At 42.1% G+C, this 22,452-nt stretch overlaps 1 protein-coding gene across 1 annotated transcript in view; it reads left to right on the top strand.

The window, feature by feature from the left end:
- The first annotated feature begins 216 nt into the window (after window positions 1-216).
- Window positions 217-22,452, top strand: part of LOC115115325 (protein tweety homolog 2-like) — a 166,369-nt gene continuing 144,133 nt past the window's right edge. The window contains exon 1 of the mRNA XM_065010767.1: window positions 217-736. Within this exon, the coding sequence (XP_064866839.1) occupies window positions 608-736 (129 nt within the window). The 5' untranslated portion in view covers window positions 217-607. The remainder of the gene's footprint in view (window positions 737-22,452) is intronic.

The raw sequence follows: 22,452 nt of genomic DNA, 5'->3' as shown, positions 1-22,452 counted from the left end.
TGAGATACATTCTGCTCTGATAACCAGCAGTTGTATTACAGATATGAGATGGCCTATGGGTTTTATTCTAATACCATCATCATCATTATATATTTAATTTCATGACCTGAATGTATTAACCGCATCGTCTTCACTGTAGCCATATAATCTTCCACTATGTTATACTTTCTTGACCGCAGCTGTAAATGGTTTAAAACCGGTCACGCACTGTGTACTGAAGGGCGCTATCGTCAGTCAGTCTCGTGCCTTGGATGAGTGCGCGTCGCGCGCGGTCCAGTCAGAAAAAGCGGCTTCTACTGGAACGAGCTCACCCGTGAATGCGCCTCCGAGAAGTTAAAACAGCTGTCTATCTGCAGAACACGACACGGGACCACGGAGATACCGAGATAATGCTGTTGTAATGCCTTGTTCTGAGGGCAAAGAGTCAGGAAGTAAAGTAGTTTTGTATTGTTTATTCTCCTGCGCTACATTGTAAAGTGTTTTCCAACAAGAAGTCGCGGATTCATGATTTGTTTTTGTCCAGAACCGAGGATTAGGCTATACTGACGGGGTCTCGAGTTCTCGAATGAGATTTTAAGGGTCCAGAAGCAACTTTTTGTAATAAGGAATGGCCACGGCACGGCTGGACTATATCGCTCCATGGTGGACCTACTGGCTGCACAATTTCCCCCACTTCAACTTCACCTTCCAGCCCGTTGATAACACCTTCAGACCCGGGGAGGCGACCTACCAGCAGGTTGGTACCTACTACCCGCTGCGCGTAAAGCGCGGCCACGTTTCTCCTCTAGACTAGAGAGAGGGCTCACTGAAAGACCTTCACTGACAGGCCACATATCTAGACAAATTATTTGAAACGACTTTGTTGTTCAAAGATTTAACAATTTATTTGGAAAATGAAATACATCATTTGTCTTTAGCTGAAGACTGTTTTGAATTTTCTTACGTAATTTCCCACATTGCTATAGGATGTATTTCCATCAGCACCAACTCTGCACAGTTGAACTTTTAATGAAGTGAACACACTTTATTCTCTCTATTCTCTCATATCATCACTGTGGCATGTTCAATAGGACGTAGCAACATGAAGATATGAGCAGAGTGGACACATCATCACATTAAATCACATCCGTTTTAGTATTGACATCTCCAGCTGCAAAGTCCTGAGTGTGCCTATCTAGCCTGGTTGCCTTCTCTGTTAAGCCATTACATTCCACTCCTGTCTTTGGCAAATTAGTGGCTAGGAGTGGAATGTTAGCTAAAAAGACTGGTAGCCAAACTAGTGCCAATCTGGCTGGTTGGTTGTCTGTTACCAGCCTTCAGTGTCTGAGACTGGGCACGTTCCTGGTTGTCTTCTTTATTGCAGTAGTGCTCCACAGATGAATATGTGTTAAGCTTCTCACAATAGGATTGCTGATCTAGGATCAGCCCCCCCCCGTCCATGTAATCCCATTCATTGTGATCTAAGGGGCAAAACTGATCCTATATAGATCAGTACTCCTGCTCCAGGACACTTGCTAGACAAAGCCCCATATCTCACTACACCAGGAGAAGTGTGTACCCTGTCAATAGCCACATTACACACCATAGCAGTGTTCTGAGATGTGAGATGTGCAGCGTGACTGCATAAAGACGTCCTGGAACGTAGCCACAGTGTCAGAGATCAGGGGCACACACAGAGATGTTCACACAGAGGTTACCACTACATAACACAGAGATGTTCACACAGAGGTTACCACTACATAACACTGGTTATAACTACATAACACTGGCTACCACTACATAACACTGGTTACCACTACATAACACTGGTTACCACTACATAACACTGGTTACCACTACATAACACTGGTTACCACTACATAACACTGGTTACCACTACATAACACTGGTTATAACTACATAACACTGGTTACCACTACATAACACTGGTTATAACTACATAACACTGGTTATAACTACATAACACTGGTTATAACTACATAACACTACCTACATAACACTGGTTACCACACATAACACTGGTTACCACTACATAACACTGGTTATAACTACATAACACTGGTTACCACTACACTACATAACACTGGTTACCACTACATAACACTGGTTACCACTACACTGGTTACACTGGTTACCACTACATAACACTGGTTACCACTACATAACACTGGTTACCACTACATAACACTGGTTATAACTACATAACACTGGTTACCACTACATAACACAGCCTATAACAACATAACACTCGTTAACACTACATAACACTGGTTACCACTACATAACACTGGTTACCACTACATAACACTGGTTACCACTACATAACACAGAGATGTTCACACAGAGGTTACCACTACATAACACTGGTTACCACTACATAACACTGGTTACCACTACATAACACTGGTTATAACTACATAACACTGGTTATAACTACATAACACTGGTTACCACTACATAACACTGGTTACCACTACATAACACTGGTTACCACTACATAACACTGGTTACCACTACATAACACTGGTTATAACTACATAACACTGGTTATAACTACATAACACTGGTTACCACTACATAACACTGGCTACCACTACATAACACTGGTTACCACTACATAACACTGGTTATAACTACATAACACTGGTTACCACTACATAACACATAACACTGGTTAACTACATAACATAACACTGGTTATAACTACATAACACTGGTTACATAACACTGGTTACCACTACATAACACTGGTTACCACTACATAACACTGGTTACCACTACATGGTTAACACTGGTACATAACACTGGTTAACACTACATAACACTGGTTACCACTACATAACCCTGGTTACCACTACATAACAGTGGTTAACACTACATAACACTGGTTACCACTACATAACACTGGTTACCACTACATAACACAAGGTTATTATTACACAAACACTGGTTCACTACATAACACTGGTTACCACTACATAACACTGGTTACCACTACATAACACTGGTTACCACTACATAACACTGGTTATAACTACATAACACTGGTTACCACTACATAACACTGGTTACCACTACATAACACTGGTTATAACTACATAACACTGGTTACCACTACATAACACTGGTTATAACTACATAACACTGGTTATAACTACATAACACTGGTTACCACTACATAACACTGGTTACCACTACATAACACTGGTTACCACTATATAACACTGGTTACCACTACATAACACTGGTTATAACTACATAACACTGGTTACCACTACATAACACTGGTTATAACTACATAACACTGGTTACCACTACATAACACTGGTTACCACTACATAACACTGGTTACCACTACATAACACTGGTTACCACTACATAACACTGGTTACCACTACATAACACTGGTTATAACTACATAACACTGGTTACCACTATATAACACTGGTTATAACTACATAACACTGGTTATAACTACATAACACTGGTTACCACTACATAACACTGGTTACCACTACATAACACTGGTTACCACTACATAACACTGGTTACACAACACTGGTTATAACTACATAACACTGGTTATAACTACATAACACTGGGTTACACTACATAACACTGGTTACCACTACATAACACTGGTTATTACTACATAACACTGGTTATAACTACATAACACTAACACTATAACACTGGTTACCACTACATAACACTGGTTACCACTACATAACACTGGTTATAACTACATAACACTGGTTATAACTACATAACACTGGTTATAACTACATAACACTGGTTACCACTATATAACACTGGTTATAACTACATAACACTGGTTACCACTACATAACACTGGTTATAACTACATAACACTGGTTACCACTACATAACACTGGTTACCACTACATAACACTGGTTATAACTACATAACACTGGTTACCACTACATAACACTGGTTATAACTACATAACACTGGTTATAACTACATAACACTGGTTACCACTATATAACACTGGTTACCACTACATAACACTGGTTATAACTACATAACACTGGTTACCACTACATAACACTGGTTACCACTACATAACACTGGTTACCACTACATAACACTGGTTATAACTACATAACACTGGTTACCACTACATAACACTGGTTATAACTACATAACACTGGTTATAACTACACTGGTTAACACTACATAACACTGGTTACCACTACATAACACTGGTTATAACTACATAACACTGGTTACCACTACATAACACTGGTTACCACTACATAACACTGGTTACCACTACATAACACTGGTTATAACTACATAACACTGGTTACCACTACATAACACTGGTTACCACTACATAACACTGGTTATAACTACATAACACTGGTTACCACTACATAACACTGGTTACCACTACATAACACTGGTTACCACTATAACACATAACACTGGTTACCACTACATAACACTGGTTATAACTACATAACACTGGTTACCACTACATAACACTGGTTACCACTATATAACACTGGTTACCACACTATAACTACATAACACTGGTTATAACACTGGTTATAACTACATAACACTGGTTACCACTACATAACACTGGTTATAACTACATAACACTGGTTACCACTACATAACACTGGTTACCACTACATAACACTGGTTACCACTACATAACACTGGTTACCACTACATAACACTGGTTACCACTACATAACACTGGTTATAACTAACACTATACACTGGTTATAACTACATAACACTGGTTACCACTACATAACACTGGTTACCACTACATAACACTGGTTACACTACATAACACTGGTTATAACTACATAACACTGGTTACCACTATATAACACTGGTTAAACTACTGGTTACCACTACATAACACTGGTTATAACTACATAACACTGGTTATAACTACACTGGTTAACACTAACACTGGTTACCACTACATAACACTGGTTACCACTACATAACACTGGTTACCACTACATAACACTGGTTACCACTACATAACACTGGTTATAACTACATAACACTGGTTATAACTACATAACACTGGTTACCACTACATAACACTGGTTATAACTACATAACACTGGTTATAACTACATAACACTGGTTATAACTACATAACACTGGTTACCACTATATAACACTGGTTATAACTACATAACACTGGTTACCACTACATAACACTGGTTACCACTACATAACACTGGTTATAACTACATAACACTGGTTATAACTACATAACACTGGTTACCACTACACTGGTTACCACTACATAACACTGGTTATAACTACATAACACTGGTTACCACTACATAACACTGGTTACTACATAACACTGGTTATAATAACACTGGTTACACTGGTTACCACTACATAACACTGGTTATAACTACATAACACTGGTTATAACTACATAACACTGGTTATAACTACATAACACTGGTTACCACTACATAACACTGGTTGGTTATAACTACATAACACTGGTTATAACTAACACTGGTTACCACTACATAACACTGGTTACCACTACATAACACTGGTTACCACTATATAACACTGGTTACCACTACATAACACTGGTTATAACTACATAACACTGGTTATAACTACATAACACTGGTTATAACTACATAACACTGGTTATAACTACATAACACTGGTTACCACTACATAACACTGGTTATAACTACATAACACTGGTTATAACTACTGGTTATAACACTGGTTACTAATAACACTGGTTACCACTACATAACACTGGTTACCACTACATAACACTGGTTACCACTATATAACACTGGTTACCACTACATAACACTGGTTACCACTACATAACACTGGTTATAACTACATAACACTGGTTACCACTACATGGTTAACTACTGGTTACCACTACATAACACTGGTTACCACTACATAACACTGGTTACACTACATAACACTGGTTACCACTACATAACACTGGTTATAACACTGGTTACATAACACTGGTTATAACTACATAACACTGGTTACCACTATATAACACTGGTTACCACTACATAACACTGGTTACCTACTAACACTGGTTAACACACTGGTTATAACTACATAACACTGGTTACTACACTACATAACACTGGTTACTACATAACACTATATAATAACACTGGTTACCACTATACATAACACTGGTTACCACTACATAACACTGGTTATAACTACATAACACTGGTTATAACTACATAACACTGGTTATAACTACATAACACTGGTTATAACTACATAACACTGGTTATAACTACTGGGTTACTACATAACACTGGTTATAACTACATAACACTGGTTACCACTACATAACACTGGTTATAACTACATAACACTGGTTATAACACTGGTTACCAACTACATAACACTGGTTACCAACTAACTACACTGGTTACCACTACATAACACTGGTTATAACTAACATAACACTGGTTATAACTACATAACACTGGTTATAACTACATAACACTGGTTACTAACACACTGGTTACCACTACATAACACTGGTTATAACTACATAACACTGGTTACCACTACATAACACTGGTTATACTACATAACACTGGTTACTGGTTACCACTATAAACACTGGTTATAACTACATAACACTGGTTACCACTACATAACACTGGTTATAACTACATAACACTGGTTATAACTACATAACACTGGTTATAACTACATAACACTGGTTATAATAACCACTACATAACACTGGTTATAACTACATAACACTGGTTATAACTATAACACTGGTTATAACTACATAACACTGGTTATAACTACATAACACTGGTTATAACTACATAACACTGGTTATACTACATAACACTGGTTATAACACTGGTTATAACTACATAACACTGGTTACCACTACATAACACTGGTTACCACTACATAACACTGGTTATAACTACATAACACTGGTTATAACTACATAACACTGGTTATAACTACATAACACTGGGTTACCACTACATAACACTGGTTATATAACACTGGTTATAACATAACACTGGTTATAACTACATAACACTGGTTACCACTACATAACACTGGTTACCACTACATAACACTGGTTATAACTACATAACACTGGTTATAACTACATAACACTGGTTATAACTACATAACACTGGTTACCACTACATAACACTGGTTATAACTACATAACACTGGTTACCACTACATAACACTGGTTATAACTACATAACACTGGTTACCACTACATAACACTGGTTACCACTACATAACACTGGTTATAACTACATAACACTGGTTACCACTACATAACACTGGTTATAACTACATAACACTGGTTATAACTACATAACACTGGTTATAACTACATAACACTGGTTACAAACACTGGTTACCACTACATAACACTGGTTACCACTACATAACACTGGTTATAACACTACATAACTACATAACACTGGTTACCACTACATAACACTGGTTATAACTACATAACACTGGTTACAACTATAACATAAACACTGGTTACCACTACATAACACTGGTTATAACTACATAACACTGGTTACCACTACATAACACTGGTTATAACTACATAACACTGGTTATAACTACATAACACTGGTTACCACTACATAACACTGGTTACCACTACATAACACTGGTTACCACTACATAACACTGGTTACCACTACATAACACTGGTTACCACTACATAACACTGGTTACCACTACATAACACTGGTTATACATAACACTAACACTGGTTACCAACTACATAACACTGGTTACCACTACATAACACTGGTTACCACTACATAACACTGGTTATAACTACATAACACTGGTTACCACTACATAACACTGGTTATAACTACATAACACTGGTTATAACTACATAACACTGGTTACCACTACATAACACTGGTTACCACTATATAACACTGGTTACTACATAACACTGGTTACACTAACACTGGTTATAACTACATAACACTGGTTATAACTACATAACACTGGTTACCACTACATAACACTGGTTATAACCATAACACTGGTTATAACTACTAACATAACATAACACTGGTTACCACTATATAACACTGGTTACCACTATATAACACTGGTTATAACTACATAACACTGGTTATAACTACATAACACTGGTTACCACTACATAACACTGGTTATAACTACATAACACTGGTTATAACACTGGTTATAACTACATAACACTGGTTATAACTACATAACACTGGTTACCACTACATAACACTGGTTATAACTACATAACACTGGTTACCACTACATAACACTGGTTATAACTACATAACACTGGTTACCACTACATAACACTGGTTATCACTACATAACACTGGTTACCACTACATAACACTGGTTATAACTACATAACACTGGTTATAACTACTGGTTACTACTATAACACTGGTTATAACACTAACATAACACTGGTTATAACTACATAACACTGGTTATAACTACATAACACTGGTTACCACTACTGGTTATAACACTGGTTACCACTACATAACACTGGTTATAACTGGTTACACTGGTTACCACAACACTGGTTACCACTATATAACACTGGTTAACACTACATAACACTGGTTACCACTACATAACACTGGTTATAACTACATAACACTGGTTACCACTACATAACACTGGTTACCACTACATAACACTGGTTATAACTACATAACACTGGTTATAACTACATAACACTGGTTATAACTACATAACACTGGTTATAACTACATAACACTGGTTATAACTACATAACACTGGTTATAACTACATAACACTGGTTACCACTACATAACACTGGTTATAACTACATAACACTGGTTACCACTACATAACACTGGTTATAACTACATAACACTGGTTATAACTACATAACACTGGTTATAACTACATAACACTGGTTACCACTACATAACACTGGTTATAACTACATAACACTGGTTATAACTACATAACACTGGTTATAACTACATAACACTGGTTACCACTACATAACACTGGTTATAACTACATAACACTGGTTATAACTACATAACACTGGTTACCACTACATAACACTGGTTATAACTACATAACACTGGTTACCACTACATAACACTGGTTATAACTACATAACACTGGTTACCACTACATAACACTGGTTATAACTACATAACACTGGTTACCACTACATAACACTGGTTACCTACTGGTTACATAAACACTGGTTATAACTACATAACACTGGTTATAACTACACTACACATAACACTGGTTATAACTACATAACACTGGTTACCACTACATAACACTGGTTAAACTACATAACACTGGTTATAACATAACACTGGTTACCACTACATAACACTGGTTATAACTACATAACACTGGTTACCTACTATAACTACATAACACTGGTTATAACTACATAACACTGGTTACCACTACATAACACTGGTTATAACTACATAACACTGGTTACCACTACATAACACTGGTTACTACTAACACTGGTTATAACACTGGTTACCACTACATAACACTGGTTACCACTACATAACACTGGTTACCACTACATAACACTGGTTACCACTAACACTGGTTACTACTACATAACACTGGTTATAACTACATATAACACTGGTTACCACTAATAACACTGGTTATAACTACATAACATAACACTGGTTATAACTACATAACACTGGTTATAACATAACACTGGTTATAACTACATAACACTGGTTACCACTAACATAACACTGGTTATAACTACATAACACTGGTTACCACTATATAACACTGGTTACCACTACATAACACTGGTTATAACTACATAACACTGGTTATAACTACATAACACTGGTTACCACTACATAACACTGGTTACCACTACATAACACTGGTTATAACTACATAACACTGGTTATAACTACATAACACTGGTTACCACTACATAACACTGGTTATAACTACATAACACTGGTTATAACTACATAACACTGGTTACCACTACATAACACTGGTTACCACTACATAACACTGGTTACCACTACATAACACTGGTTACCACTACATAACACTGGTTACCACTACATAACACTGGTTACCACTACATAACACTGGTACCACTAACACTGGTTATAACTACATAACACTGGTTACCACTACATAACACTGGTTACCACTACATAACACTGGTTACCACTACATAACACTGGTTACCACTACATAACACTGGTTACCACTACATAACACTGGTTACCACTACATAACACTGGCTACCACTACATAACACTGGTTATAACTACATAACACTGGTTACCACTATATAACATTATATATGCGTATCTTGGCCAGTGTGCGGTTGTAAATGAGATGTTGTAAATGAGCTCCCCCATTGATCAGGTTCCCATCTATATCCTGTATATCTGAGCATTTGGATTTGACAAAGACTCAATGTTTAAGAAACATACAGATGAGCTAGTTAAAGAGCTCTGATTTAAAGTGGGCTTCTTTCTTTAAAGAAATAGATATGGCCTCTCCCTAAACAGCAGGAAGCAGATTGTACAGTCAACTGTCCTGCCAGTTCTTGACTATGGTGACACTATTTACCAGATTGTAGCAGCCACTAGACTGGCAGTGAATGGCCATATCTACCATTAGCGCCCTTCGCTTCATCACAGACGACAGTTTTAACATGCATCACTGCTTCCTGTATCAAAAAGGTTGGCTGGTCCTCATTAAAGTCCCATAGCGTCCAATTGCAATTTAAACTACTGATCGGGGAACTACTTCCTGAGGAATGTGGATGTTTTTCTAGAATGTACGAATTGTGCAATAATTTAGTTGGTTTTGCGTCGCCTTGATTAGATTTGTGTCTTGTGAATTGTATGTGTTGTAGAGTTTGTTAAATGCTTTTGGCATCTCTAAGTGCCTATTTGAAAATAACTTCAGCTCGAGTTTCTCTCCATGTACCTCAAAGCTAAACACAAAAGTTCCATTTGATGTGAACATGTGGGAAAGAAATGAGTCTTAATAAACATGTCATAAAACACCTCTTTACTGACTCTGATGTTGTAAACCACATCTTCTAAGCTGTTATCGTTCACAGCCTGGTGATTGTGTGAGCAGCATCACTTCCTGTGTGGGGGTTGTTTGTGAATGCTGCTGTTGTGTGTTGTAGTACCTCTATACTACTTTACGTTGTGGTATTGACCTGTGGTGCTGAATAGACAGGTCAATGGAGGCAGTGTGATGCTAACAGATTCACTTCTCTGTCTGACTGTGTGTCTGTCTCTGAGTTTAGTATGTTTGTGTAAGTAGTAACAGCGTAGTCTGTCCTCTGTGATTAAAGACTACATGATGTGTAACAGCGTAGTCTGTCCTCTGTGATTAAAGACTACATGATGTGTAACACCGTAGTCTGTCCTCTGTGATTAAAGACTACATGATGTGTAACAGCGTAGTCTGTCCTCTGTGATTAAAGACCACATGATGTGTAACAGCGTAATCTGTCCTCTGTGATTAAAGACTACATGATGTGTAACACCGTAGTCTGTCCTCTGTGATTAAAGACCACATGATGTGTAACAGCGTAGTCTGTCCTCTGTGATTAAAGACTACATGATGTGTAACAGCGTAGTCTGTCCTCTGTGATTAAAGACTACATGATGTGTAACACCGTAGTCTGTCCTCTGTGATTAAAGACTACATGATGTGTAACACCGTAGTCTGTCCTCTGTGATTAAAGACCACATGATGTGTAACAGCGTAGTCTGTCCTCTGTGATTAAAGACTACATGATGTGTAACACCGTAATCTGTCCTCTGTGATTAAAGACCACATGATGTGTAACACCGTAGTCTGTCCTCTGTGATTAAAGACCACATGATGTGTAACAGCGTAGTCTGTCCTCTGTGATTAAAGACTACATGATGTGTAACAGCGTAGTCTGTCCTCTGTGATTAAAGACTACATGATGTGTAACAGCGTAGTCTGTCCTCTGTGATTAAAGACTACATGATGTGTAACAGCGTAGTCTGTCCTCTGTGATTAAAGACCACATGATGTGTAACAGCGTAGTCTGTCCTCTGTGATTAAAGACTACATGATGTGTAACACCGTAGTCTGTCCTCTGTGATTAAAGACCACATGATGTGTAACACCGTAGTCTGTCCTCTGTGATTAAAGACCACATGATGTGTAACACTAGTCTGTCTGTGATTAAAGACCACATGATGTGTAACACCGTAGTCTGTCCTCTGTGATTAAAGACTACATGATGTGTAACAGCGTAGTCTGTCCTCTGTGATTAAAGACCACATGATGTGTAACAGCGTAGTCTGTCCTCTGTGATTAAAGACTACATGATGTGTAACACCGTAGTCTGTCCTCTGTGATTAAAGACTACATGATGTGTAACAGCGTAGTCTGTCCTCTGTGATTAAAGACCACATGATGTGTAACAGCGTAATCTGTCCTCTGTGATTAAAGACTACATGATGTGTAACACCGTAGTCTGTCCTCTGTGATTAAAGACCACATGATGTGTAACAGCGTAGTCTGTCCTCTGTGATTAAAGACTACATGATGTGTAACAGCGTAGTCTGTCCTCTGTGATTAAAGACTACATGATGTGTAACACGGTAGTCTGTCCTCTGTGATTAAAGACTACATGATGTGTAACACCGTAGTCTGTCCTCTGTGATTAAAGACTACATGATGTGTAACACCGTAGTCTGTCCTCTGTGATTAAAGACTACATGATGTGTAACAGCGTAGTCTGTCCTCTGTGATTAAAGACCACATGATGTGTAACAGCGTAGTCTGTCCTCTGTGATTAAAGACTACATGATGTGTAACAGCGTAGTCTGTCCTCTGTGATTATAGACCACGTGATGTGTAACACCGTAGTCTGTCCTCTGTGATTAAAGACCACATGATGTGTAACAGCGTAGTCTGTCCTCTGTGATTAAAGACTACATGATGTGTAACAGCGTAGTCTGTCCTCTGTGATTAAAGACTACATGATGTGTAACAGCGTAGTCTGTCCTCTGTGATTAAAGACCACATGATGTGTAACACTAGTCTGTCCTCTGTGATTAAAGACCACATGATGTGTAACACCGTAGTCTGTCCTCTGTGATTAAAGACTACATGATGTGTAACAGCGTAGTCTGTCCTCTGTGATTAAAGACCACATGATGTGTAACAGCGTAGTCTGTCCTCTGTGATTAAAGACTACATGATGTGTAACACCGTAGTCTGTCCTCGGTGATTAAAGACTACATGATGTGTAACACCGTAGTCTGTCCTCTGTGATTAAGACTACATGATGTGTAACAGCGTAGTCTGTCCTCTGTGATTAAGACTACATGATGTGTAACACCGTAGTCTGTCCTCTGTGATTAAAGACCACATGATGTGTAACACCGTAGTCTGTCCTCTGTGATTAAAGACCACGTGATGTGTAACACCGTAGTCTGTCCTCTGTGATTAAAGACCACATGATGTGTAACACCGTAGTCTGTCCTCTGTGATTAAAGACCACATGATGTGTAACAGCGTAGTCTGTCCTCTGTGATTAAAGACTACATGATGTGTAACACTGTAGTCTGTCCTCTGTGATTAAAGACTACATGATGTGTAACACCGTAGTCTGTCCTCTGTGATTAAAGACTAGATGATGTGTAACAGCGTAGTCTGTCCTCTGTGATTAAAGACTACATGATGTGTAACACTGTCAGATTGTCTTCCAAAGCAGTTCTGAACAACGTGGACCTTCCTCCTGCTGGCACATCCTTCTGGACCGACGGGACCATTTCAGATGGAGAGGTGGGATTGAGGACAGAGCCCAGAATATGATCACTTTAATGACCTGGTCCAGTTGAACTCTTGTTTGGGTCCAGGAGTTTACCACAGGAGTTTGAATAGCAGTTTCATCTTACTTTCCACGTCTTTGGTGTGAAAGAGAATGTGTTCTCAATGACTTACAGGGTTACATTTATTATATTTAACTAGGCAAGTCAGTTAAGAACAAATTCTTATTAACAATGACGGCCTACACCGGCCAAACCCGGGCGACGTGGGGCAAATTGTGCACCGCCCTATGGGACTCCCGACCACGGCCGGTTGTGATACAGTCTGGAATGGAACCAGGGTCTTAGACCATTGTGATACAGTCTGGAATGGAACCAGGGTCTTAAACCACTGTGATACAGTCTGAATGGAACCAGGGTCTTAGACCACTTTGATGGAATGGAACCAGGGTCTTAGACCACTGTGATACAGTCTGGAATGGAACCAGGGCTGTAGACCACTGTGATACAGTCTGGAATGGAACCAGGGTCTTAGACCACTGTGATACAGTCTGGAGTGGAACCAGGGTCTTAGACCACGTGTACAGTCTGGAAACCAGGGTCTTAGACCACTGTGATACAGTCTGGAATGGAACCAGGGTCTTAGACCACTGTGATACAGTCTGGAATGGAACCAGGGTCTTAGACCACTGTGATACAGTCTGAATGGAACCAGGGTCTTAGACCACTGTGATACAGTCTGGAATGGAACCAGGGTCTTAGACAACTGTGATACAGTCTGGAATGGAACCAGGGTCTTAGACCACTGTGATACAGTCTGGAATGGAACCAGGGTCTTAGACCACTGTGATACAGTCTGGAATGGAACCAGGGTCTTAGACAACTGTGATACAGTCTGGAATGGAACCAGGGTCTTAGACCACTGTGATACAGTCTGGAATAGAACCAGGGTCTTAGACCACTTTGATGGAATGGAACCAGGGTCTTAGACCACTGTGATACAGTCTGGAATGGAACCAGGGCTGTAGACCACTGTGATACAGTCTGGAATGGAACCAGGGTCTTAGACCACTGTGATACAGTCTGGAGTGGAACCAGGGTCTTAGACCACGTGTTACAGTCTGGAGTGGAACCAGGGTCTTAGACCACTGTGATACAGTCTGGAATGGAACCAGGGTCTTAGACCACTGTGATACAGTCTGGAATGGAACCAGGGTCTAAGACCACTGTGATACAGTCTGGAATGGAACCAGGGTCTTAGACAACTGTGATACAGTCTGGAATGGAACCAGGGTCTTAGACAACTGTGATACAGTCTGGAATGGAACCAGGGTCTTAGACCACTATGATACAGTCTGGAATGGAACCAGGGTCTTAGACCACTGTGATACAGTCTGGAATGGAACCAGGGTCTTAGACAACTGTGATACAGTCTGGAATGGAACCAGGGTCTTAGACCACTGTGATACAGTCTGGAATAGAACCAGGGTCTTAGACAACTGTGATACAGTCTGAATGGAACCAGGGTCTTAGACCACTGTGATACAGTCTGGAATAGAACCAGGGTCTTAGACCACTGTGATACAGTCTGAATGGAACCAGGGTCTTAGACCACTGTGATACAGTCTGGAATGGAACCAGGGTCTTAGACCACTGTGATACAGTCTGAATGGAACCAGGGTCTTAGACCACTGTGATACAGTCTGGAGTGGAACCAGGGTCTTAGACCACTGTGATACAGTCTGGAATGGAACCAGGGTCTTAGACCACTGTGATGGAATGGACCCAGGGTCTTAGACCACTGTGATGGAATGGAACCAGGGTCTTAGACCACTGTGATACAGTCTGGAATGGAACCAGGGTCTTAGACCACTGTGATACAGTCTGGAATGGAACCAGGGTCTTAGAGAACTGTGTTACAGTCTGGAATGGAACCAGGGTCTTAGACCACTGTGAAACAGTCTGGAGTGGAACCAGGGTCTTAGACCACTGTGATACAGTCTGGAATGGAACCAGGGTCTTAGACCACTGTGATACAGTCTGGAGTGGAACCAGGGTCTTAGACCACTGTGATACAGTCTGGAATGGAACCAGGGTCTTAGACCACTGTGATACAGTCTGGAATTGAACCAGGGTCTTAGACCACTGTGATACAGTCTGGAATGGAACCAGGATCTTAGACCACTGTGATACAGTCTGGAATGGAACCAGGGTCTTAGACCACTGTGATACAGTCTGGAATGGAACCAGGGTCTTAGACCACTGTGATGGAATGAACCAGGGTGTTAAGACCACTGTGATACAGTCTGGAATGGAACCAGGATCTTAGACCACTGTGATACAGTCTGGAATGGAACCAGGGTCTTAGACCACTGTGATACAGTCTGGAGTGGAACTAGGGTCTTAGACCACTGTGATACAGTCTGGAATGGAACCAGGGTCTTAGACCACTGTGATACAGTCTGGAATGGAACCAGGGTCTTAGACCACTGTGATGCAGTCTGGAATGGAACCAGGGTCTTAGACCACTGTGATACAGTCTGGAATGGAACCAGGGTCTTAGACCACTGTGATACATTCTGAATGGAACCAGGGTCTTAGACCACTGTGATACAGTCTGGAATGGAACCAGGGTCTTAGACCACTGTGATACAGTCTGGAATGGAACCAGGGTCTTAGACCACTGTGATACAGTCTGGAATGGAACCAGGGTCTTAGACCACTGTGATACAGTCTGAATGGAACCAGGGTCTTAGACCACTGTGATACAGTCTGGAATGGAACCAGGGTCTTAGACCACTGTGATACAGTCTGGAATGGAACCAGGGTCTTAGACCACTGTGATACAGTCTGGAATGGAACCAGGGTCTTAGACCACTGTGATACAGTCTGGAATGGAACCAGGGTCTTAGACCACTGTGATACAGTCTGGAGTGGAACCAGGGTCTTAGACCACTGTGATACAGTCTGGAATGGAACCAGGGTCTTAGACCACTGTGATACAGTCTGAATGGAACCAGGGTCTTAGACCACTGTGATACAGTCTGGAGTGGAACCAGGGTCTTAGACCACTGTGATACAGTCTGGAATGGAACCAGGGTCTTAGACCACTGTGATACAGTCTGGAATGGAACCAGGGTCTTAGACCACTGTGATACAGTCTGGAATGGAACCAGGGTCTTAGACCACTGTGATACAGTCTGGAATGGAACCAGGGTCTTAGACCACTGTGATATAGTCTGGAATGGAACCAGGGTCTTAGACCACTGTGATACAGTCTGGAATGGAACCAGGGTCTTAGACCACTGCGATACAGTCTGGAATAGAACCAGGGTCTTAGACCCCTGTGATACAGTCTGGAATGGAACCAGGGTCTTAGACCACTGTGATACAGTCTGAATGGAACCAGGGTCTTAGACCACTGTGATACAGTCTGGAATGGAACCAGGGTCTTAGACCACTGTGATACAGTCTGGAATGGAACCAGGGTCTTAGACCACTGTGATACAGTCTGGAATGGAACCAGGGTCTTAGACCACTGTGATACAGTCTGAATGGAACCAGGGTCTTAGACCCCTGTGATACAGTCTGGAATGGAACCAGGGTCTTAGACCACTGTGATACAGTCTGAATGGAACCAGGGTCTTAGACCACTGTGATACAGTCTGGAATGGAACCAGGGTCTTAGACCACTGTGATACAGTCTGAATGGAACCAGGGTCTTAGACCACTGTGATACAGTCTGGAATGGAACCAGGGTCTTAGACCACTGTGATACAGTCTGGAATGGAACCAGGGTCTTAGACCACTGTGATACAGTCTGGAATGGAACCAGGGTCTTAGACCACTGTGATACAGTCTGGAATGGAACCAGGGTCTTAGACCACTGTGATACAGTCTGGAGTGGAACCAGGGTCTTAGACCACTGTGATACAGTCTGGAATGGAACCAGGGTCTTAGACCACTGTGATACAGTCTGGAATGGAACCAGGGTCTTAGACCACTGTGATACAGTCTGGAATGGAACCAGGGTCTTAGACCACTGTGATACAGTCTGGAATGGAACCAGGGTCTTAGACCCCTGTGATACAGTCTGGAATGGAACCAGGGTCTTAGACCACTGTGATACAGTCTGGAATGGAACCAGGGTCTTAGACCACTGTGATACAGTCTGGAATGGAACCAGGGTCTTAGACCACTGTGATATAGTCTGGAATGGAACCAGGGTCTTAGACCACTGTGATACAGTCTGGAATGGAACCAGGGTCTTAGACCACTGTGATACAGTCTGGAATGAACCAGGGTCTTAGACCACTGTGATACAGTCTGGAATGGAACCAGGGTCTTAGACCACTGTGATACAGTCTGAATGGAACCAGGGTCTTAGACCACTGTGATACAGTCTGGAATGGAACCAGGGTCTTAGACCACTGTGATACAGTCTGGAATGGAACCAGGGTCTTAGACCACTGTGAAACAGAAGGGAACCAGGGTCTTAGACCACTGTGACAGTCTGGAATGGAACCAGGGTCTTAGACCACTGTGATACAGTCTGAATGGAACCAGGGTCTTAGACCACTGTGATACAGTCTGGAATGGAACCAGGGTCTTAGACCACTGTGATACAGTCTGAATGGAACCAGGGTCTTAGACCACTGTGATACAGTCTGGAATGGAACCAGGGTCTTAGACCACTGTGATACAGTCTGGAATGGAACCAGGGTCTTAGACCACTGTGATACAGTCTGAATGGAACCAGGGTCTTAGACCACTGTGATACAGTCTGGAATGGAACCAGGGTCTTAGACCACTGTGATACAGTCTGGAATGGAACCAGGGTCTTAGACCACTGTGATGGAAGTGGGAACCAGGGTCTTAGACCACTGTGATACAGTCTGAATGGAACCAGGGTCTTAGACCACTGTGATACAGTCTGGAATGGAACCAGGGTCTTAGACCACTGTGATACAGTCTGGAATGGAACCAGGGTCTTAGACCACTGTGATACAGTCTGGAATGGAACCAGGGTCTTAGACCACTGTGATGGAATGGAACCAGGGTCTTAGACCACTGTGATACAGTCTGGAATGGAACCAGGGTCTTAGACCACTGTGATACAGTCTGAATGGAACCAGGGTCTTAGACCACTGTGATGGAATGAACCAGGGTGTTAGACCACTGTGATACAGTCTGGAATGGAACCAGGGTCTTAGACCACTGTGATACAGTCTGAATGGAACCAGGGTCTTAGACCACTGTGATACAGTCTGGAATGGAACCAGGGTCTTAGACCACTGTGATACAGTCTGGAATGGAACCAGGGTCTTAGACCACTGTGATACAGTCTGGAGTGGAACCAGGGTCTTAGACCACTGTGATGCAGTCTGGAATGGAACCAGGGTCTTAGACCACTGTGATACAGTCTGGAATGGAACCAGGGTCTTAGACCACTGTGAATACAGTCTGGAATGGAACCAGGGTCTTAGACCACTGTGATACAGTCTGGAATGGAACCAGGGTCTTAGACCACTGTGATACAGTCTGGAATGGAACCAGGGTCTTAGACCACTGTGATACAGTCTGGAATGGAACCAGGGTCTTAGACCACTGTGATACAGTCTGGAATGGAACCAGGGTCTTAGACCACTGTGATACAGTCTGGAATGGAACCAGGGTCTTAGACCACTGTGATACAGTCTGGAATGGAACCAGGGTCTTAGACCACTGTGATACAGTCTGGAATGGAACCAGGGTCTTAGACCACTGTGATACAGTCTGGAATGGAACCAGGGTCTTAGACCACTGTGATACAGTCTGGAATGGAACCAGGGTCTTAGACCACTGTGATACAGTCTGGAATGGAACCAGGGTCTTAGACCACTGTGATACAGTCTGGAATGGAACCAGGGTCTTAGACCACTGTGATACAGTCTGGAATGGAACCAGGTCTTAGACCACTGTGATGCAGTCTGGAATGGAACCAGGGTCTTAGACCACTGTGATACAGTCTGGAATGGAACCAGGGTCTTAGACCACTGTGATACAGTCTGGAATGGAACCAGGGTCTTAGACCACTGTGATACAGTCTGGAATGGAACCAGGGTCTTAGACCACTGTGATACAGTCTGGAATGGAACCAGGGTCTTAGACCACTGTGATACAGTCTGGAATGGAACCAGGGTCTTAGACCACTGTGATACAGTCTGGAATGGAACCAGGGTCTTAGACCACTGTGATACAGTCTGGAATGGAACCAGGGTCTTAGACCACTGTGATACAGTCTGGAATGGAACCAGGGTCTTAGACCACTGTGATACAGTCTGGAATGGAACCAGGGTCTTAGACCACTGTGATACAGTCTGGAATGGAACCAGGGTCTTAGACCACTGTGATACAGTCTGGAATGGAACCAGGGTCTTAGACCACTGTGATACAGTCTGGAATGGAACCAGGGTCTTAGACCACTGTGATACAGTCTGGAATGGAACCAGGGTCTTAGACCACTGTGATACAGTCTGGAATGGAACCAGGGTCTTAGACCACTGTGATACAGTCTGGAATGGAACCAGGGTCTTAGACCACTGTGATACAGTCTGGAATGGAACCAGGGTCTTAGACCACTGTGATACAGTCTGGAATGGAACCAGGGTCTTAGACCACTGTGATGGAATGAACCAGGGTCTTAGACCACTGTGATACAGTCTGGAATGGAACCAGGGTCTTAGACCACTGTGATACAGTCTGGAATGGAACCAGGGTCTTAGACCACTGTGATACAGTCTGGAATGGAACCAGGGTCTTAGACCACTGTGATACAGTCTGGAATGGAACCAGGGTCTTAGACCACTGTGATACAGTCTGGAATGGAACCAGGGTCTTAGACCACTGTGATGCAGTCTGGAATGGAACCAGGGTCTTAGACCACTGTGATACAGTCTGGAATGGAACCAGGGTCTTAGACCACTGTGATACAGTCTGGAATGGAACCAGGGTCTTAGACCACTGTGATACAGTCTGGAATGGAACCAGGGTCTTAGACCACTGTGATACAGTCTGGAATGGAACCAGGGTCTTAGACCACTGTGATACAGTCTGGAATGGAACCAGGGTCTTAGACCACTGTGATACAGTCTGGAATGGAACCAGGGTCTTAGACCACTGTGATACAGTCTGGAATGGAACCAGGGTCTTAGACCACTGTGATGTCTGAATGGAACCAGGGTCTTAGACCACTGTGATACAGTCTGGAATGGAACCAGGGTCTTAGACCACTGTGATACAGTCTGGAATGGAACCAGGGTCTTAGACCACTGTGATACAGTCTGGAATGGAACCAGGGTCTTAGACCACTGTGATACAGTCTGGAATGGAACCAGGGTCTTAGACCACTGTGATGGGATGAACCAGGGTGTTAGACCACTGTGATACAGTCTGGAATGGAACCAGGATCTTAGACCACTGTGATACAGTCTGGAATGGAACCAGGGTCTTAGACCACTGTGAAACAGTCTGGAGTGGAACCAGGGTCTTAGACCACTGTGATACAGTCTGGAATGGAACCAGGGTCTTAGACCACTGTGATACAGTCTGGAATGGAACCAGGGTCTTAGACCACTGTGATACAGTCTGGAATGGAACCAGGGTCTTAGACCACTGTGATACAGTCTGAATGGAACCAGGGTCTTAGACCACTGTGATACAGTCTGGAGTGGAACCAGGGTCTTAGACCACTGTGATACAGTCTGGAATGGAACCAGGGTCTTAGACCACTGTGATGGAATGGACCCAGGGTCTTAGACCACTGTGATGGAATGGAACCAGGGTCTTAGACCACTGTGATACAGTCTGGAATGGAACCAGGGTCTTAGACCACTGTGATACAGTCTGGAATGGAACCAGGGTCTTAGACCACTGTGATACAGTCTGGAATGGAACCAGGGTCTTAGACCACTGTGATGGAATGAACCAGGGTGTTAGACCACTGTGATACAGTCTGGAATGGAACCAGGGTCTTAGACCACTGTGATACAGTCTGGAATGGAACCAGGGTCTTAGACCACTGTGATGGAATGAACCAGGGTGTTAGACCACTGTGATACAGTCTGGAATGGAACCAGGATCTTAGACCACTGTGATACAGTCTGGAATGGAACCAGGGTCTTAGACCACTGTGAAACAGTCTGGAATGGAACCAGGGTCTTAGACCACTGTGATACAGTCTGGAGTGGAACCAGGGTCTTAGACCACTGTGATACAGTCTGGAATGGAACCAGGGTCTTAGACCACTGTGATACAGTCTGGAATGGAACCAGGGTCTTAGACCACTGTGATGGAATGAACCAGGGTGTTAGACCACTGTGATACAGTCTGGAATGGAACCAGGATCTTAGACCACTGTGATACAGTCTGGAATGGAACCAGGGTCTTAGACCACTGTGAAACAGTCTGGAGTGGAACCAGGGTCTTAGACCACTGTGATACAGTCTGGAATGGAACCAGGGTCTTAGACCACTGTGATACAGTCTGGAGTGGAACCAGGGTCTTAGACCACTGTGA

This window comes from Oncorhynchus nerka, linkage group LG26, assembly GCF_034236695.1.
Source record: "Oncorhynchus nerka isolate Pitt River linkage group LG26, Oner_Uvic_2.0, whole genome shotgun sequence".
Lineage (NCBI taxonomy): Eukaryota > Metazoa > Chordata > Actinopteri > Salmoniformes > Salmonidae > Oncorhynchus > Oncorhynchus nerka.
Note: the sequence above shows the minus strand (reverse complement) of the source record. Positions and strands in the feature narration are given on the sequence as shown.